General features: G+C 37.9%; 2 protein-coding genes across 2 annotated transcripts in view; both read right to left on the minus strand.

Annotated features, from left to right (window-relative positions):
• Nucleotides 1-21,124, minus strand: part of LOC136873988 (paramyosin, long form) — a 107,601-nt gene that overhangs the window by 19,728 nt on the left and 66,749 nt on the right. Inside the window, exons 11-12 of the mRNA XM_067147412.2 lie at nucleotides 17,416-17,543; nucleotides 12,001-12,113 (exon numbers count right to left, since the gene is read on the minus strand). Of these exons, the coding sequence (XP_067003513.1) occupies nucleotides 12,001-12,113; nucleotides 17,416-17,543 (241 nt within the window). The remainder of the gene's footprint in view (nucleotides 1-12,000; nucleotides 12,114-17,415; nucleotides 17,544-21,124) is intronic.
• On the minus strand, nucleotides 8,270-9,244 carry LOC136874238 (paramyosin, short form). Its single transcript, XM_067147870.2, has one exon. It carries the CDS (start codon nucleotides 9,038-9,040, stop codon nucleotides 8,270-8,272), a length of 771 nt encoding a protein of 256 aa, XP_067003971.1. The 5' UTR covers nucleotides 9,041-9,244.

Here is a 21,124-nt window from a genome sequence, read left to right on the forward strand (position 1 = left end):
CCAGTTCAACATTATCTAGCAAAGGGGGAAAAATCAGTAGTTGCATTGATTCAGTCAGCACACAATACACCTCATAGTGTTGTACAATAGATGTTAAGACTTTTAATCAGTGGACACCTATTGTCTTCAGGAAAAATTTTTCAGTCCGGAAGTAAGAGAGAGTATTAAAGACGGTTGTCCACCAAATATATATTTGATGGCTAAATAAGAAATTGCAGTATAGTAGTATATTGTTCTGCCAGACCATCTACTCTCAAGATCCTTGATACCATCCAATCCTCAGCTCTCTTCGAATTGCCCTAGGAGCCCATCGTACCAGCCCAATGGCTAGTATAGAGATTGAAGCCAACGAACCACCACTTGAAATCAGACGTAAACAGCTGAGTTTGACATACACACTCAAGATAGCTGGTACAAGTAAGCAATACTTAAAATCTCACCTATTTTCAAAGAGACATAAAGGAAAAATGAAATGAAATGGCGTATAGCTTTTAGTACCGGGAGTGTCCGAGGACAAGTTTGGCTCGCCAGATGCAGGTCTGATTTGACTTCCGTAGGCGACCTGCGTGTCATGATGAGGATGAAATGATGATGAAGACGGCACATACACCCAGTCCCAGTGCCAGCGAAATTAACTAATGATGGTTAAAATTCCCAAGCCTACCAGGAATCGAACCCGGGACCCCTGTGACCAAAGGCCAGCACGCTAACCATTTAGCCATGGAGCCGGACGACATAAAGGAAAACTAACTGGATCTCAACCCCAACCCCTTAACATCAGAATATACAATCTTCTCAAAGAACTAAACCTCAGCCTTCCATCCATTTTACTTCCACACAACTCTCTAGATACCCCTCCATGGGAAGCTCATTTGCCTCCAATCAACTGAGAATTGAACAACAATCTTAAAGCTCAAACTGACACAGCAAAATCCCAACAGTTATTTCATGAAATTTGCAATAGATACTCATCATATAGTGCAATTTATACTGATGGATCAAAATTCAGTGAGAGAAATGGTTGTGCGGTGAAATACAAGTGAACTGTATGTTCTTAAACAGGCCATGATTCATATTTCAAAAGCAAGCTACAATAACCCAGTCATAATATTTTCTGATTCCAAAAGTGCATTAACTTCAATACAAAATCCATCAACAACACACCTCCTTGTTAAAGGAATTCAAATGCTGTACCACAAGATCAAGATTGCAGGAAAAAATGTTATTTTTATGTGGATACCAGCCGGCCCTGTGGTGTAGGGGTAGCGTGCCTGCCTCTTACCCGGAGGCCCCGGGTTCGATTCCCGGCTAGGTCAGGGATTTTTACCTAGACCTGAGGGCTGGTTCGAGGTCCACTCAGCCTACGTAATTAGAATTGAGGAGCTATCTGACGGCGAGATGGCGGCCCTGGTCTAGGAAGCCAAGAATAACGGCCGAGAGGATTCGTCGTGCTGACCACACGACACCTCGTAATCTGCAGGCCTTCGGGCTGAGCAGCGGTCGCTTGGTAGGCCAAGGCCCTTCAAGGGCTGTAGTGCCATGGGTTTTGGTTTGGTTTGGTTTTTATGTGGATACCATCTCACAGAGGAATACCAGGCAATGAATCAGGTGATCAAGCAGCAAAAGAGGCTACTAGTCTTCCAATCAACGACCGTCAAATTGCCTTGCCACATTCTTATATCAAAATCAAACTATACAAACAATAGAAAATGAACTGGCTTAAAACTTCCACTAGCAACCTCCAAAAAATTAAATTAAAATGATATCTACGAGAATATATCCTCTCAAAAACCTCACCGAACAAGTCTTAATCTCCCGACTAAAGATAGGACACACGAAGATCACCCACAACTATCTTCTAGAAACCACAACATACCTAAGGAAATGGAAGTGACATTGGCTTCTCCATCACTGGGTTATAAAGTCATCAATTTCCTCAAGGACACTGGCTTGCACTCCAAAATCTAATTATATTATACTTATTTATATTTTCCTTATATTTTTATAATACATACATACATACATACATTATCATTATAGACTGTTATGCCTTTCAGCGTTCAGTCTGCAAGCCTCTGAGAATTTACTAAACGTCGCCACAATCCTCGATTTGCAATTAGTGTTGTGGCCTCATTTAGTTCTATACCTCTTATCTTCAAATTGTTAGAAACCAAGTCTAACCATCGTCGTCTTGGTCTCCCTCTACTTCTCTTGCCCTCCATAACAGAGTCCATTATTCTCTTAGGTAACCTATCCTCCTCCATTCGCCTCACATGACCCCACCACCGAAGCCGGTTTATGCGTACAGCTTCATCCATCGAGTTCATTCCTAAATTAGCCTTTATCTCCTCATTCTGAGTACCCTCCTGCCATTGTTCCCACCTGTTTGTACCAGCAATCATTCTTGCTACTTTCATGTCTGTTACTTCTAACTTATGAATAAGATATCCTGAGTCCACCCAGCTTTCGCTCCCGTAAAGCAAAGTTGGTCTGAAAACAGACCGATGTAAAGATAGTTTCGTCTGGGAGCTGACTTCCTTCTTAGAGAATACTGATGATCGCAACTGCGAGCTTACTGCATTAGCTTTACTACACCTTGATTCGATCTCACTTACTATATTACCATCCTGGGAGAACACACGATCTAAATACTTGAAATTATCGACCTGTTCTAGCTTTGTATCACCAATCTGACATTCAATTCTGTTGAATTTCTTACCTACTGACATCAATTTAGTCTTCGAGAGGCTAATTTTCATACCATACTCATTGCACCTATTTTCAAGTTCCAAGATATTAGACTGTAGGCTTTCGGCACAGTCTGCCATTAAGACCAAGTCGTCAGCATAGGCCAAACTGCTTACTACATTTCCACCTAACTGAATCCCTCCCTGCCATTTTATACCTTTCAGCAGATGATCCATGTAAACTACGAACAGCAAAGGTGAAAGATTACAGCCTTGTCTAACTCCTGTAAGTACCCTGAACCAAGAACTCATTCTACCATCAATTCTCACTGAAGCCCAATTGTCAACATAAATGCCTTTGATTGATTTTAATAATCTACCTTTAATTCCATAGTCCCCCAGTATAGCAAACATCTTTTCCCTCGGTACCCTGTCATATGCTTTCTCTAGATCTACGAAACATAAACACAACTGCCTATTCCTCTCGTAGCATTTTTCAATTACCTGGCGCATACTGAAAATCTGATCCTGACAGCCTCTCTGTGGTCTGAAACCACACTGGTTTTCATCCAACTTCCTCTCAACGACTGATCGCACCCTCCCTTCCAAGATGCCAGTGAATACTTTGCCTGGTATACTAATCAATGAGACACCTCGATAGTTGTTGCAATCCTTCCTGTTTCCTTGCTTATAGATAGGTGCAATTACTGCTTTTGTCCAATCTGAAGGTACCTTACCAACACTCCACGCTAATTTTACTACTCTATGAAGCCATTTCATCCCAGCCTTCCCACTATACTTCACCATTTCAGGTCTAATTTCATCTATTCCTGCTGCCTTATGACAATGGAGTTTATTTACTATCCTTTCCACTTCCTCAAGCATAATTTCACCAACATCATTTTCCTCCTCCCCATGAGCTTGGCTGTTTGCAACACCACCATGATGATTTCCTTTTACATTGAGAAGATGTTCAAAATATTCCCTCCACCTCTCCAGTGATTCCCTGGGGTCTATTATGAGTTCACCTGAATTACTCAAAACACTGTTCATTTCCTTTTTCCCTCCCTTCCTAAGATTTTTTATTACTGTCCAGAAAGGTTTTTCCTGCTGCTTGACCTAGCCTTTCCAGGTTATTACCAAAATCTTCCCATGACTTCTTTTTGGATTCAACAACTATTTGTTTCGCTCTGTTTCTTTCATCTACGCACAAATCCCTGTCTGTCTTGGCCCTTGTTTGGAGCCATTTCTGATAAGCCTTCTTTTTACGTTTACAGGCTGCTCTCACTTCATCATTCCACCAAGATGTTCGCCTTTTCCCATCTTTACACACAGTTGTTCCTAGGCATTCCTTTGCTGTTTCTACTACAGCATCCCTGTATGCCACCCATTCACTTTCTATATCCTGAACCTGCTTACTGTCTACTGTTCGAAACTTCTCACTAATCATATCCATGTACTTCTGTCTAATTTCCTCATCCTGGAGATTTTATACCCTTATTCGTTTGCAGACAGATTTCACTTTCTCTACCCTAGGCCTAGAGATACTTAGTTCACTACAGATCAGACAGTGGTCTGTATCATCGAAAAATCCCCGAAAAACTCTTACATTCCTAACAGATTTCCTGAATTCAAAGTCTGTTAAGATATAGTCTATTATGGATCTGGTACCCCTAGCCTCCCATGTGTAGCGGTGAATAGCCTTATGCTTGAAGAATGTATTCGTAACAGCTAAACCCATACTAGCACAGATGTCCAGCAAACGCTTCCCATTCCCATTAGCTTCCATATCTTCCCCACATTTACCAATCACCCTTTCGTATCCTTCAGTTCTATTCCCAACTCTCGCATTGAAATTGCCCATTAGCACTATTCTATCCTTGCTGTTGACCCTGACCACGATGTCACTTAATGCTTCATAAAACTTGTCAACTTCATCCTCATCTGCACCCTCACATGGTGAATACACGGACACAATTCTTGTCCTAATTCCTCCCACTGACAAATCTACCCACATCATTCGCTCATTGACGTGCCTAACCGAAACTATGTTGCGTGCAATGGTATTCCTGATAAAGAGCCCTACCCCAGACTCTGCCCTTCCCTTTCTAGCACCCGTCAAGTACACCTTATAATCTCCTATCTCTTCCTCATTATCTCCCCTTACCCGAATATCACTTACTCCTAGCACATCCAGATGCATCCTCTTTGCTGACTCAGCCAGTTCTCCCTCCTTTCTTCCATTAGCTCCATTAATATTGATAGCTCCCCATCGAATTCCATTTCGTTCGCCAAGTTGTTTTCAAGGAGTCCCTCGCCTGTCAAATGGGAGTGGGACTCCATTACTCCCATAGGTCCGAGGCTTGCTTAAAATGTTCTGAGCTCGGTAAATTCATGAAGCAGGATGCTGCCCTACTTGCACATAGTCCAAGTGAGGATCTCTCCTCTAACGGGTTATGGACCACCAGTGAATTGTATAGTCCTGGCCGCCTGAGCACAAAGAGGGCCACGACTCAGAATATGTCCGAGATGCCCACTCCCATTCCATAGCAACTGGTATCCTGACTCTCAGGACCACTTACTAGGCCACTCAGCCGTTGCCCATGGTTCACGAACTAGGACGTGACTACAGTAACCCACAAACATGAACCATTATTTACAATATTATTATTATTACTGAAAATGAAAATGGAAATCCATAGCCTGTTTCCAGTCATTCGACCGGGTCAGGAATAGAATGAATGAAGCCCCCATCTAGCGGCGAGGATAGGAATTGTGCCGAAGCCTGTCGCACTCCTATTACTATTATTGTGTAATCATATGTAAGAGTAGCGATAAGACCTTGGAGTTAAAGCAACTATAATCTACCCTAATAATAATAATAATAAAAAAATATTCTATTTTCATAATGAAAATTTGTTCTAGTATTCATAACCAGTTGTCTGTTCCATTGTATCACCCTATGCTTCAGTATTCATGGCAGGCAGCTGCTACCATACTCCTACACATATTGCTGAATTCAAAAATGTGTCAAAGTGTTATTTGATTTTTCAGCTGAAGAATGTGGTTCTGGGGATTGTTCAGATATTGGTTATGCCAAATGTGTGTATTGTGTTGCTCCATATTGTTTCAAGCATTTTGTTGAGGAATCTCATGTACATTTTTGAAGTCTGATGTTGGGCAAACTATGGGTCACGCAGTGGAATGCCTTCACCACCATAAAGCTTCTAAATACATACTGAACAAAAAATTTCAGTTCAAGTTGAATGCCATCCCTCGTGTCTGCCTTGTGGCCATGATTGTTAAGGCGTGAACTCTGTGTGGTGTGACACCATGGTTAGCCAGTTTGAGTTCCGCTGGTGAAGAAAATTTTCACCAACAGAATGTTGACCAGCAGGGTCGGAGAGATGGTAGTATACAATTATTTCTAATTCCTAGATTACATGCCAAAAATCTGAGTTCAGTTCTAAATTGCTGCACATTATTCATATGGAGTGAGGGCATATGATACTGTTGGTGGTGATTGACCTGTCGGATGGAGATGTAAAACGTTGAGCAGACCTCTTGGTGCTATTCGACAGGAGTAGGCCATGTGCCAGCACCAGGTTTCACCCTCTTCCTTCCTATCATATACCATGTCATTAATTTCATCTCCTTAACTCCTCTGATGGGGTTGATGTCAGGAAGGGCATCCAGTTGTAAAAACTCGCTACGAAGATTCATCTCGCTTCATACCCGATCTTGCAGAGAAATGTGATAAGGGTTGGACATACATACATACATACATACATACATACATACATACATACATACATACATACATACATACATACATACATACATACATACATACATGCACGCACGCACGCATGCACCCACACATGCACACACGCACATACATACATACATACATGCATGCATACATACATACATACATACATACATACATAATTTCCTCCTTTCCTGTTTCATATATATATAAGCCCAGATTCATATCTAGAAATATAGAGTTCACAGAGCACTGTGTCTTTTGGTATGGGCTAGAACAATTTCCTTGCTTTAATTTATTTGTCTTGCTGTTGTCTTTCACTTATCCAATACCTTTACACCTTTAAGGAATAGGACCCTTTCCACTTTCTTATTTGATTAGTATTAAGAAAGGCTGATTATCTTGTTGTTGTATTCCTTAAAACAACAGTGATTACCATCACTACATCTACTACTAAACTCCCATTTGTATAACACTTTTTGAAAACAAATTTAATCAAAATGTATACAAGAATTTTGTATGATGATGTAAAATGAAGATTAAGAAAAATGATCAACAATTCCAGTGCACATATTCTCTGACAACCTACGACCTCAAGATCATCTAATTTGGGTTCAAACATGTATGGCAAAATTGGTTGGTTGTAAGATTTTAACTGATGCAGTATATGTCAGAACATTTTTCATTTATGATTGTGGAAATATTTACTGATGGAACACACTTCCTTAAGTTACTACATTGTACAAGGAATGGTTTCTGTCATTTCAACCCCATGTTCTTCCTAGCAAAGCACTCTAATGATGATAATTTTGTGTAGCTATTGCTAGCCTGGTGCAGCCCTTGGAAGGCAGACCTTCCAGTGAGGGTGGACAGCACATGCTGTGTGTGAGAAATTGTATTTTATTATGGTGTAGTATAGTGTTGTATGTGGTATGTGAAATGCGGGAAAGTTGGGGACATCGTAAACACTCTGTACCCGAGCCAAGATGCTGACCATTTGGCTATGGAGGCAGATCATAAAGAATTGTTACTTCATAAAGTATATAAAACATTAAAAATGAAGAACAGTTCACTAAAGGTATTCCTCACTTTCCTGAATAATAACTAATGATAGTTTATATAACTAATATTCTTTTTATAAACAATCAATTTTATTGTGATGTGCCCATTAATTTAATTTTTTCTGTATTCTTTTTTTATGTCTACTTATTGATGTTCTAATGAATGAATTTGAGTTTGTGTAATAAGAAATCCTTCTCTGCATACCTGATACCTTATTGCCAGGGAAAAGTGTTGCAGTGTATGGAGAAAAGCAGGACAGTCACCCTGACTACACATACTTAAATTGCTGGTCCTTGGAATGAAAATGAACTTCATGTAACTATATAAAAAGCAAATGTTAAAATATGAATGAAGAATACCAGTAATCTACTTTGAACCCACACATTTATTTATTACTATACCAAGTATATGGAAGCTAATTTTCCCTTGATGACTACCATTTACTGAAAGATACCACTATGTGACTACTGTAGAGTAACTCTGTAGAGCAAAATCAATTCAAAATAATAAAGGGTTATTTTGCTTATGATAAGCACTCTGAATAAAATGGACCTGCAAGGATCAATGAGAGGAGGAAATTTGTTTGGACCCTGGTTACATGCTAGCATATGTAAGTAGCATGGATTATTAATTGGTAAATGGTAGTCATCAAGGGAAAATTAGCTTCCATATACTTGGTATAGTAATAAATAAATGTGTGGGTTCAAAGTAGATTACTGGTATTCTTCATTTATTAATTAATTAATTAATATTATATATTTGATATTGATAAATACCTCTTATCTAGGAAGTAGTTTGATGTTTTCTTATCAAATCCTTGAAGTTCGAGTTTTAGCTCATCTATAGGTTTTGTTCTTTGTTCTTCTTCAAGCTGAACATTCCTCCTTTCTTCCATTAATCTCTCATGCTCTCTTGTATCATGAGATGAGACAACGGCTTTGCGTTGAAATGATTTTATATCTACTGAAGTGTTAGACGACAAGTTTTGTAGGCCTTGTGAGAGTAGTTGGGCTTCAATAGCTTTTGCAGATTTTCCTATTAAAATGTCTCTTGTCAAGTTATGTGGGTCAGTCATTGCTCTTGTATCATATAGGTCAAAATTACCACTGTCCTCCATTATTGTACTTAGCTCTCTGCTAGACCCCTTTGTTGTGCTGCTGACTGATGCCAGGTGTTTCTTTATTGTTGCTGCACTTGCCAATTTTGCCAATGAGAAAACTGATCTTTTTGCCACAGTAAATTTATTTACAGATTCCTTTGCTTGTGTTTCAACTTGTGTTGCCAGTTGATTCAAATCTGTTTCTGAGTATGATTTGACAAGTTTTGAATTATACTTCTGAAGTCCCCGCTCGTTAGACCACGGTAAGTGGGGTGGTTGTATTTTTACCTTCTTTGCCTTGGCATTCAAGTAATCTATCATAGGCTGATAGAAATTTATTCCATAAGCATAGTTATCTTCATAACAATGAGTTGGTGGCTTTTTCCAAAGCTGCTTTTCTGGGATATATTTACTTGGGGCCATCCAAGGGTAGGGGTGTTCAATAAAGCAATATGCAACAAAAATACGCGTTTCTTGAGTGCTATCACACGCAACTGCAAATCCACCAAACAAGAAGAGTTACTTGTGTCCCGTCTGTGGCAGACTGTGCTCTGCCTCTATTACTAAAGCTGATGCTTTTTACAGCTCCCTTGGCAGAGCTGCCAGTCTCATCAAAGGTCTGTGTAGGGCTCCACCCATAACAACCTTGTATAAATAAAGCACTCTCCATGCCTGCCTTTAGTAGTATTTATAGAAGCATTCTTGAGCTACAGGCCCTCTCTTAAGACATGGCCCAGCTGATTCTGTTGGCTACCACTGACACAAATAGTGGCTGCATGTTGCCAATTTACATCTTATGCAATGTGAATCATGAAACACTTGTAATCGATAGAGAAATAATAAAAAATGATGGGAGGTAAGAGGAGAATAAATACAATTCGATGGCTCATAGCTGTACAAATCTGTCTTATTTTAATCTCCTGAATTTAAATTATTTCTCCTGATACTGCAGCAGCTGATTTATTCTCTGACTTAAAGGTGTCACTACTGACCCTCATATTATTTAAATGTCACTGGCGTAGTATTGGGGGAGACTTTGAAACGAGTATAAATAAATAAATAAATATAGTGTCTGGCTAGCCCCACGGTGTAGGGGTAGCATGTGTGCCTCTTACCTGGAGGCCCTGGGTTTGATTTCCAGCCAGTTCAGGGATTTTTACCTGGATCTGAGGGCTGGTTCGAGGTCTACTCAGCCTACGTGATTACAATTGAGGAGCTATCTGATAGTGAAATAGTGGCCCCGGTCCAAACCAAGAATAACGGCTGAGAGGATTCGTCGTGCTGACCATAAGACATGTTGTAATATGTAGGCTTTCGGGCTGAGCAGCGGTCACTTGGTAGGCCATGGCCTTCGGAGCTATTGTGCCATGTTTTTTTTTTTTTTTTTTTTTTTGCATAATGTCCACCAACTCATGAAAGACTCGTTATAGTTCCCATTACTACCTCTTGCTGCTGCTACTGCTACTACATTACACCGAGCAAGTAGCTGTGCGGTTAGGTTCGCGCAGCTGTGAGCTTACATTTGGGAGATCGTGGGTTCAAACCCCACTGTTGGTAGCCCTGAAAATCGTTTTCAGTGGTTTCCCATTTTCACACCAGGCAAATGAACCTTAATTTAGGCCTGTCCCGCCTCCTTTCCACTCGTAGCCCTTTCCTATCCCAGCGTCGCCATAAGACCTATCTGTGTCGGTGTGGCGTAAAGCTAAGTAAAAATTAAAAAAATAAAAACTACACGGTGTCAGACAGAATTCAACACTGCGCTGATGGGAGTCTCATCTCTAAAACAATACAATTTATGTGGCACTAACAATCTGACCTGAAAAAAGAAGAAGAAGAACTCATGTCCACATCCTGAGGTGGTGCAACTTTTTTCAAGCACACCCCCAATGGAGGTGAGCTGCATGTACCAATTTAGTTACATATGGTACCAGTCCTGCCATTCTTAAATTTTTGGCAGTACCAGGAACCTGGGCCCCCACGGACAGCAGCTAATAGTGCTAACCTTTACGCTACAGAAGCGGGCAGAAGAAGAACTATCCACATTTAAGAGATGAACTGTAGATATAAGATCTATGTGATAAAATTCTTGAAAGCATCTTATTTATGAATGTAACAACAAAATTTTTTTTATATCAATAAAAAGATAAAAGAAAGTAGAACTTTACAATTGTCTAATTATCTTATTGTACTTCTAATGACTTAGAATTAATTACTTCTTATTGAGCTTACTTCCCCTCCTATGATTGCTAACTTGAACCTAAATGAGAGTAAATTCATCTGACTATATTTGCTTGTGCTGCAAGGATCCAAGATCAAATCCTGCTGTGAGTTTGTCAGCATTATTGGATGCTCTAATTGGGGAGATATATATCTGGAGATTTCATTTTAGTTTAATTTTTGACACTCTGGTGTCCCTATAGAGTATTCACAATGAAATGGCCATCATATACATATAGGAGGATATGTAATTTTCACCCTTTTACACAGTTTTCATAATGGACCAATATCCATGTAGTCCACTGTCACTATCATCTACTCGTTTATTTATTTGACTTTCATTGAACATATATGTACTAAAAATAGAATAAACAAGTGTGTAAATATACATCAAAGACAGCAAAGAGTATAGTTACATATTCGAATGATAAAATACAGTGTCAGGTCAACGCACGTAAAGAGAGCAACAGATAAGAGAGAGAAAGGCAAGCATGGAAACACACTATGATTGTCTGGGGAGCAGAAACAAGAGTAGCTGAGAAGAAATATATAAAGAAGAAATGGGATTGATGAGAAGAGAGCCCAAACAGTAGTAAATGAGAATGTGGAGATTGTCCTTGTTCTTTTTGTGTTTTGAATTTGTCCTTGTCTTCTCTTTCTGTTACTGGCTCTTCCCATATTGCATTGTCATTGCAGTTATCCTACTGTGTGTTTTTATTCATGGTGCTAGCTTGATTTGTCATTTGTTTTTCCTTGCTACTACTTATATAGACCCATAACATTCATTATAGGTTGAGGAGTGAGGCATTGGAATAATTTATCAAGGGAAATGTTTAAGGCTAGGTAACCAGTTGATAGTATATCTGCCACCTGGGCAGCAGACCTAAATGATGATAAATTTAAATTAATTTTTGTATAAATTCCTACCTTGCTCATTAATGTCCCCACTTTCATTTAAGTTAACCATGGACTCAGGTGTTAATTAATTTATACCCTGCTAAATAATTCATTTTTTTGCTTTTTCCTTCTCTTCTATTTCAGCACAGTTCATTAATCTATTCCTCTTGAAGATAGTAGGAAGTTTTTGGAAAGGTCATAATAGGAGAGTTTTCTAAAGGCTCTTTCAATATTGAACTTACAGAATTACTTGCAATTAATCTACTCACCGGATTGCCTCAATTTCCTCATCCTTCTCCTGCAGGCGGCGCTCAGCCTCATGACGGAACTGAGCCAACTCAGCAGATAATCTCTGAGAACGCTGTTCCTCAATCTTGCGGCCCTGTTAAACATAAACATTTTTCAGTCTTGTCCTTTGTTATGCAGTGTTGATGATGATAATGAGATACAGGAAACAGCAATCTGCCAGGAAGAAAATCAGAATGGAAGACGACATTGAGAGATGTACCTGAGGAACAACTTGCAAACCATGAAACATCATGGTTGAAGAGTGCAATAGAAAAATATGTGAGTCTGATGGACAGAAGGGCAGGTATATTGCATAAATGTGGCTCATATGTGGATGTAATGATGAATGAATGAACAAATGATGATGATTATATTGATGTTGATGATAATGATGAGCTGGGCTGAGTGGCTCAGACGGTTGAGGTGCTGGCCTTCTGACCTCAGCTTGGTAGGTTTGATCCTGGGTCAGTCTGGTGGTATTTGAAGATGCTCAAATACATCAGCTTCATGTTGGTAGATTTATTGGCACGTAAAAGAACTCCTCCGGGAGCCGGATTTATCCAATGATATCCTTTATTCATGGGTTTAACTTTAAATGATAAAAAATCAAGTTTACAACTAAATTCATAGGTGTAAACTTAACATTCTTTCTTCATCACTTCTTAGGATTAGCTGGTATACCACGATGACATTCTGATTAACCGAATAGTTATACTTTCTGAAACATTGTTTCAAGTTTAGGATCAACAATCTCATTTATCAAGTTTAGGATCAACAATCTCATTTATCAGAATTATTTTCCTCATTTTCATTATTTGAGAAGCATCATTTCAAATCGAACCGTATTATTTCCTATAAACATGGTAAGTTCATTGGAATGCTATTAATCCTATTCTCCAGCTGAACACACTTGCTCTGAATTACCTATATTAACTAACTTCTAATATGGCAGAATAGTGCAGTAGATTTAAGCTTTACATATAAAGTTCACCCTTTTAATAGAACATGGCAACTTGATCAAATTTAAATTTACAGAATAGTGCCTCTCTGTAAATAGAACAATTAATTTTCTTCCATGATCATACACTTTTTATCTTATTGATAAATACCATTTTGGTAGCTTATATTATAAAAGTTTAATAATAAATAAATTTACACATCATTATCTACTTGAAGAACAAACAATTGAAGTAATTTGAACTATTCTACCTGCCATTACTCTTATTTTTATTGCCCTACCATCTCTCCAACTTCTTTATCTCCTTGATGAACCTATAGACCCACTTATTACAGTAAAAACTGTTGGACACCAATGATATTGAAGCTACGAATATACAGATTTTATACCCCCTATGAATTTGACTCATACACACTCTCCTCTAATGAAATACCTACTGATGGTTTCCGGTTATTAGATGTAGATAATCGAACTATCCTCCCTATAAATACACCTATTCGGATATTAGTTTCTGCTGCCGAGTTCTCCATTCCTGAACAGTTCCAGCCTTATGTGTAAAGGTTGATGCTACTCCTGGTCGACTTAACCGAACAAGCATTTTTATAAATCGACCTGGATTATTTTATGGTCAATGTTCAGAAATCTGTGGTGCCAATTACAGATTGATACCTATTGTAATTGAAAGAATCAATATCAACTCATTTATTAAATGAATCAATAATGCCATAAACTCTTCATCAGATGACTGAAAGTAAGTACTGGACTCTTAAGCCATTTTATAATTAACACATACTTCTGATGAAGAATTTAGTTATTATATAACATTAGTATGTCATACTAAAATAACTAAAGGTTTAATATTTCTTTAGTCCTCAAATAATACCGATAAACTGATTGTTTTTATTCTTCATATTTTTGGCTGCTCTTATTTTATTTGCAATTGCAAACTATTCCAGCACTTTGGTATCTCCGAAAACCATAAACGTAGTTAGTGGGACATAAAAGCCAATAACATTATTATGAACATTGTGATGATGATGATGATGATGATGATGATGATGATGATGATGATGATGATGATGAAAATCATATCACTATTTATACTGGAAATCAGAACATTATTTCAGTTAATTTAAACTTAAATTTTATAAAAAATTATGTTATTACAAAATGTCATTATCCAGTATTTGCAGGGATCAATCAATCAATCAATCAATCAATCAATCAATCAATCAATCAATCAATCAATCAATCAATCAATCAATCAATCAATCAATCAATCAATCAATCAATCAATCAATCAATCAATCAATCAATCAATCAATCAATCAATCAATCAATCAATCAATCAATCAATCAATCAATCAATCAATCAATCAATCAATCAATCAATCAATCAATCAATCAATCAATCAATCAATCAATCAATCAATCAATCAATCAATCAATCAATCAATCAATCAATCAATCAATCAATCAATCAATCAATCAATCAATCAATCAATCAATCAATCAATCAATCAATCAATCAATCAATCAATCAATCAATCAATCAATCAATCAATCAATCAATCAATCAATCAATCAATCAATCAATCAATCAATCAATCAATCAATCAATCAATCAATCAATCAATCAATCAATCAATCAATCAATCAATCAATCAATCAATCAATCAATCAATCAATCAATCAATCAATCAATCAATCAATCAATCAATCAATCAATCAATCAATCAATCAATCAATCAATCAATCAATCAATCAATCAATCAATCAATCAATCAATCAATCAATCAATCAATCCATCACCACTGATCTGCATTTAGAGCTTTTGGCCAGGTCGCATAATTTTGTGTGATGGACATCAGGCAGTAGTATGATGGTAAATGGGATGAAAAGTCAGGTTTTAAGTTTCACCAAGAGTCCTCTTACCTAGTCTTAATTACTGCGTTGATTGGTAGAAAGTATCTGAAAGTACCTAGGTTTTAATATAAGGAAAGATTTTAATTGGGGTAATCACATTAATGAGATTGTAAATAAAGTTTGTGGATCTCTTCATATGGTTATGAGGGTATTTGTGGCTTGTAGTAAGTATAAAAATAACTATATATGGTAGGGTACTTTTTTGTAACATCTTTTGTTTGTTTCTAAAATTATCTTCCATTTGACATGTATAAATGTTAGCTTCTTAATGATAGAAGTGAGAAGAATCTTTATAATCCTTCAAAGATTGCGATTATTGGGTAAAGAAAGAGAAGGGTCATGGGTGGCAAAAAACAAAATCTACTCCAGGTATCACATGCCTAGTACCACTGAGACTGTAAGTCTCGAAAGTTCATAAAAGAATTCGGTAAGGGATGTTAGAAATCTCACAACTAGATATGTGATTTGAGTTGGAGCAGCCTGTTTCAAGATCCTGTGTACTCAAATGCTTGGAGACAATGCCAAAAAGAAGATATGTGCTAATGAAACTTTTTTTATTTTTTTACATATTTCTTGAAACCGTGTTTATCAACCAAACACTTGTACAAATATGTATAATGAATCATCATGCTGGGATATGTACAGATAACTTACCCTAGAGACATGATCTTCATAAATGATACAGGTGGCAAAGAATATTTCTGAAGTGATTTTGAGAAATATTAATGAATCTTAAGATGTTGGTTAAGAAAATAGTGATATTATTTTTGGAAAGTACAGTGATATGGTGAATTTAAAGTGAAATTTATATACCTTTTGACAAGCACCAAATTGAAGTGAAATTCATAGATCTCAGCTCAACAGAAATACCTGTTAGGTTTAATATTCTTGGAAATCTCCTTCTTACGTTATGACATAGAGTGAAAGAAATATGAAGTAGTGATTTCTTAATAATCTGGCACAAGCATCGTCCACTCTACATGGCTCTTGGGCTCTTGGTCTCTTGAAATGTTGTCCTTGGGATGTCTGGGTTATCTTCACTCCACTTTATATGCTAAGATTCTTGGAAAATTCCTGAAGATATCTATTGCTTGCTGCATCTATCTTTTCTCTATTGACATGAACTTTACAAATGCTGTATTAAAATATATTTGAGTTTCCTGTTCATCGACTTATGCAGAGAGAGATTTTTCTAAGTATAATTTGACTGTAAATGACTGGAGTGATTAATGAAAGAGAGAGCCTTTTTTAACATGTACTTTGTTATTTTTCTCAATGTAAGGAATGGAGACCATGGCATAATTATAATTATTATTTTATCATAATTAGTACTATAATAAATGAATAATGAGGCTTTTTATGAATAACTGTAAAAAAAGTCTTAAAGCAAAATTAAATTAATAGATGTAGATCTATGCAGTGAAATAACATAAATTTTGTTTCGTTCTGGTGAAACTGTACTTAAATTAAGTTGAGGAAGTAACCATTTAAATGATGATATTCTTTTTAATGGCCATAACAATGTCATCAGCCCTCATAAACAATTGTAAATGTAAATCTCTGTCTTCATACCGAGACAGTGCAGCTCTTTTCAGGCACACCCCCAAATGGAGGGTGAGCTGCATGTACCTTTTTTTAACTACATACCATAAATCTTACATTTAAAATTTCTGGCAGTACCGGAAATCAAACCCAGGCCTCCAAGGATGGCAGCTAATAGTGCTAATCATTACACTACAGAGGTGGACATAAACAATTAAAAACATCGGATTAAACTTTCTCTCTAATAAATTACAAGATTGACTAATTCATTGTTCATATTTTCTATTACAGTCCAGATTATTCATTCACCTGTTTTCTTTATGTTGGAAATTAAAAACTACTCCTTTTTCTCTTTCTTGTATTTATTCCCGGCAACATTCCTGGATTTTAAACTAATTTGATGTTTCTTGAATCCAGTCAGCTTCCTGTGGTTGAGGCAGTAAAATACACCCACGGTATATAGCGTGCCCATAGTAAGAGATTACTGAAAGGGGAACCTCAGATGCTCTCAACCTAGGAGCGTGGGTTGGTGACCATGAGACCCTTAGCCAAGTCTGGCGTTGCTTCCACTTACTATACTTGTGCCAGGCTGCTCACGTACAACTATCCCATCTGACCTCCTTTGGTCAACTCTTGTTCCTTTCTGACCCCAGTGGTATTACGTTTGTGAGGTCTAGAGAGTCTTTCATTTTCACACCCTTTGTGACCTTTCCTTTTCTTTCACTGATACCTTCATTCATTCTTTATTCCTTATTCCTTTTTGATTAGTGTTAATAAGAGAGAATCGCTGCCCAGTTGCACTTCTCCTTAAAACAATGATCACCACCACCACTGCCAGTCCATTTAAGTCATCCAAGTAATCAGTAGACTGTATTCAGTGGATATGTTTATCTTTCAATTACTTGGAAGCTTTTGAAAACAGTTGACAGCAACATTAGGTAGAAAATAAAAATGTCAGCATAATACTTACAGCCTCAGCCTCCTTGTATGCAGCAGACAGTTCTTCACGTTCATTCTCTAGACGACGCAGTTCAATCTCCAGCTCATGGAGGCGACGGGTCAGGTCAGACAGCTGGTTCTTAGCATCATGCAAGTCATCTAAACATAGGTATGGTTGAAATTACCATAGTGAAACCTTGAAGTACATTAATACCAGTAAATGTGCCCTTAATTTTTAATTCACTAAAGGAAGAAGGAAACAGGTATTGAATAGTTGGAAATGTGGAAATAAATAAAATACATACATACATACATACATACATACATACATACATACATACATACATACATACATACATACATACCAGGAAGGCATAGGCCCTGGCACATACGAGTTATAAATGTTATTTATGAGTGTACAGTTAATTTCCGATGCATGAACAGCTGTGTGAGAGAATGTTCTCGTCTCACTGCGCTGCATGAGGGAGAGCGCAAGTCGAGCAAGGTCAAGTGATGTCACCAATGCCTGTAGCTTCCCTCCCCTTCAGAATTGTCTCAAAAAATATTTTATGAACTTTTTAATGCCTGGACCAATTAACATTAGACCAATGCTGAATTGTAGCCAATATTCTGGAAGTGAAACCTTGCAAATTTGAGATCAATCCGCCCAGTGGTTTTTGAAATATAATAAGTTAAAGTTTGGAAGGAATTATCACCTCTTCATCACCTGATTCCGAGCGCTGCTCGCAGACAGGTATAAATAAGTCAGTGAACCAAGGTTATAACTAGTGTGCAGTAAGTGTGCCGTAAGTGTGTTCTGCAATTATGAAGGACAGTATGCTTCATTGCGATCCGCGAGGGCATAGTAGTGGTCACACTCAAACACTTTGAAAATAGTACGAAGACGTCGTAAGTAAAGTTTCTGCCGTGCCGCGACGAAGGAAATATTCTAAAAGTTTCTTCGACTAAATCGTCATTAGATAATACTCAGAAGTGTGTTAACTGAGTGAGGTAATAATAGAAATAGTGAACTGAAGTGTCAAATATTTCGTTTATCAGTATATGACTTTGTGAACTTTGCCAATTTCATGTAATTCTGAAGTGTATTTTTGAACTGTGACAATATTCTAAGTCATTGCGTGTGGTGAACTAAAATTCTAATTTGAGACCATTTCAATCATTCTGAGATGTATTACTCCTACAATAATACAAGTGTAAACTGTGTGAGACATTATTTCACTAGACATTCGTCCAATAGCAGGGCTAGAATTGACTATTTTGTGTGCATTTTTCTCGATCTTATAATCGCTACTACAAGAAACTCAGTGAACATAAATAACTTTTTATGACAATATTAAGTAGTACAGACTCGTGTGTTGTAAATCCAGCCATAAAATCATCTTAATCTGCGAACAGTGTTATTTCAGAGACTGTTGTACAGACTGTTGTTAATAACATTTTTTCAAGTGCTTATGGACTGTGATGCTTGTTCTACAGTTGAACCTCAGACATAATTAGCATGGCTAAAATGGAATAAATATTTTTTTTTCTCCACAAAGTTGGGGGGGGGGGGGGGGGGGTGTCACCCCCCCCACCCCTAATCGCTGCTACTGCAGAAGGCTATGACAATTATGCCTCTTGAGGTATGGAAACCATACTGAGACTTGGAAAGCATCTTCTCAGAGACAATCCAAAGTTTGCAACATTTTTGTGACACTACTCTTGTGTCTGCAATCACCCAGAACAAGTCATGCTGCTTTCCTTTGGATCTTTTCCAGTTCTCATATCAAGAATCCTAGAGTGGGTCCTATATGCTGGAACCATACTCTAATTGTGGTCTTACCTCCTTTCCATTGTTACTATAATCCCCAAATATCCTTATAACCATGTGAAGATATCTGTAAACTTTATTTATAACTTCATTAACATGATATTTCAACAGAAATCCTTCCTTTATTAACTCCATAAATGAAAATGAAAACCTACAACCTGTTTTCCAGTCAGTGACTGGGTCAGGGATGGAACGAATGAAGCCTCCATCTTGAGGCGAGGATAGCAATTGTGCCGGCTGCCGAGGCCTGTCACACTCCTCTGGGGCAATGATTAATGACTGACAGATGAAATGAAATGATAGTGGAGAGTGTTGCTGGAATGAAAGATAACAGGGAAAACCGGAGTACCTGGAGAAAAACCTGTCCTGCCTCCACTTTGTCCAGCACAAATCTCACATGAAGTGATCGGGATTTGAATCTCAGAACCCAGCGGTGAGAAGCAGACACGCTGCTGCCAGTGCCACGGAGGATTTATTAACTCCATAAATACAGTAATTAAATCTAAGAGGACTTTTCCTCTTGATGTACTTACAACCTGACATTTCATCCCATTTAGTATCATACCATTGTCTGTATTCTCATCATGTCCCTCTCTTTGACCCTCTTTCTCTATTTGTAAGTCTTTCTTTTTTTGACAACTTCTGGATGCTGTTATCATCACCATATTCAAGAAAGGTGATCACAGTGTATGTGGCAACTATTGTGGTATATCTCTGCTGTCCATAGCTGGTAAACTTCTTGCAATGGTTTATGATGGAAAGAGATTCTGAGTATGCAGATCAAAAGTTTGTAATCTGTTCAGCAGACATTAATCTTTATTGCAGTATTGGTGATCAGAACATATTTCTTATCACATTGCCAGGTGATGTAGTCAAAGATATTCCATTGCTTAGAGTGTGGGTGCATTCACAGGGTCTTAAAAGCTGTTAGGTAGCTGAAACTGAGTATTGGTGATCAACAGTTCATGCTCAGCACATAGGCAAAGAAGCACTAAACCACTGGTGTTGCATTTTCCAATACCATATTTGCCCATCAAATTTTTTTCACAGCCAATTATCATTCCCAGCTCTGGCATTAAAATCGCCAAGCAATAACAATTTGTCCTGAGAGGATACTTTGCTGACGAGTATGCTCAGGTGGTGATAGAACTTGTTCTTAACGTTTTCATCGGCATCTAAAGTTGGGGCATATAAAGAGATGAGAGTGTTGAAAAATATCTCCTGCGAGTGGTATACGGAGAGTCATAAGCCATTCACTGATTGCTGTAGGAGTGAGCTGGAGGGCATTTACCAGTTGTGTCTTTACAGGCAACTCAACACCATGCATACATGTCTCACTTTCCTCTTTTCCCTTCCAAAAGATGGTATAGCCTGATCCAGACTCCAAACTCTGAACTTTTCCATCATCAGACAATCTAGTTTCACTCAAGGAGTCAACACTAATGTCCATTCTAGCAAGACCTTAAGTGATAAGTGCTGTTCATCTTTCAGGACTGTCATTGTTACTTATATCCAGGAGCATTCTAATATTCCATGTCCCAACTGTAATTGATTGATGATTAGTTTTACGAACTGCTAGATGCTGCTAGATGTGTGACTACCAATGTTTAGCCCAAATTTTCCAGGGCCTTCCCCATGTGGGGACAGACACAAATGCAGGACTGAATTCCTGAGTAGTCACAGGTCTCAGAAAGACGACGATCACACATCTGTCACCAACGTGGAGGTCCAGACTAGAAGTTCCTAATTTGACCCGATACCTGCTCCTGTCATGCTTATCCCATCACTGTTGGCTTTCAAAGAGTGAGAGAAGATATGCAGGAGAAAGTGCCACTGGCATGAATTTGTTTAATGTGGATCTGAACTTGCAGTGGGGAGACTCACACACACTATGATCTCAGAGCCAAAT

This window comes from Anabrus simplex, chromosome 5, assembly GCF_040414725.1.
Source record: "Anabrus simplex isolate iqAnaSimp1 chromosome 5, ASM4041472v1, whole genome shotgun sequence".
Classification (NCBI taxonomy): Eukaryota; Metazoa; Arthropoda; class Insecta; order Orthoptera; family Tettigoniidae; genus Anabrus; species Anabrus simplex.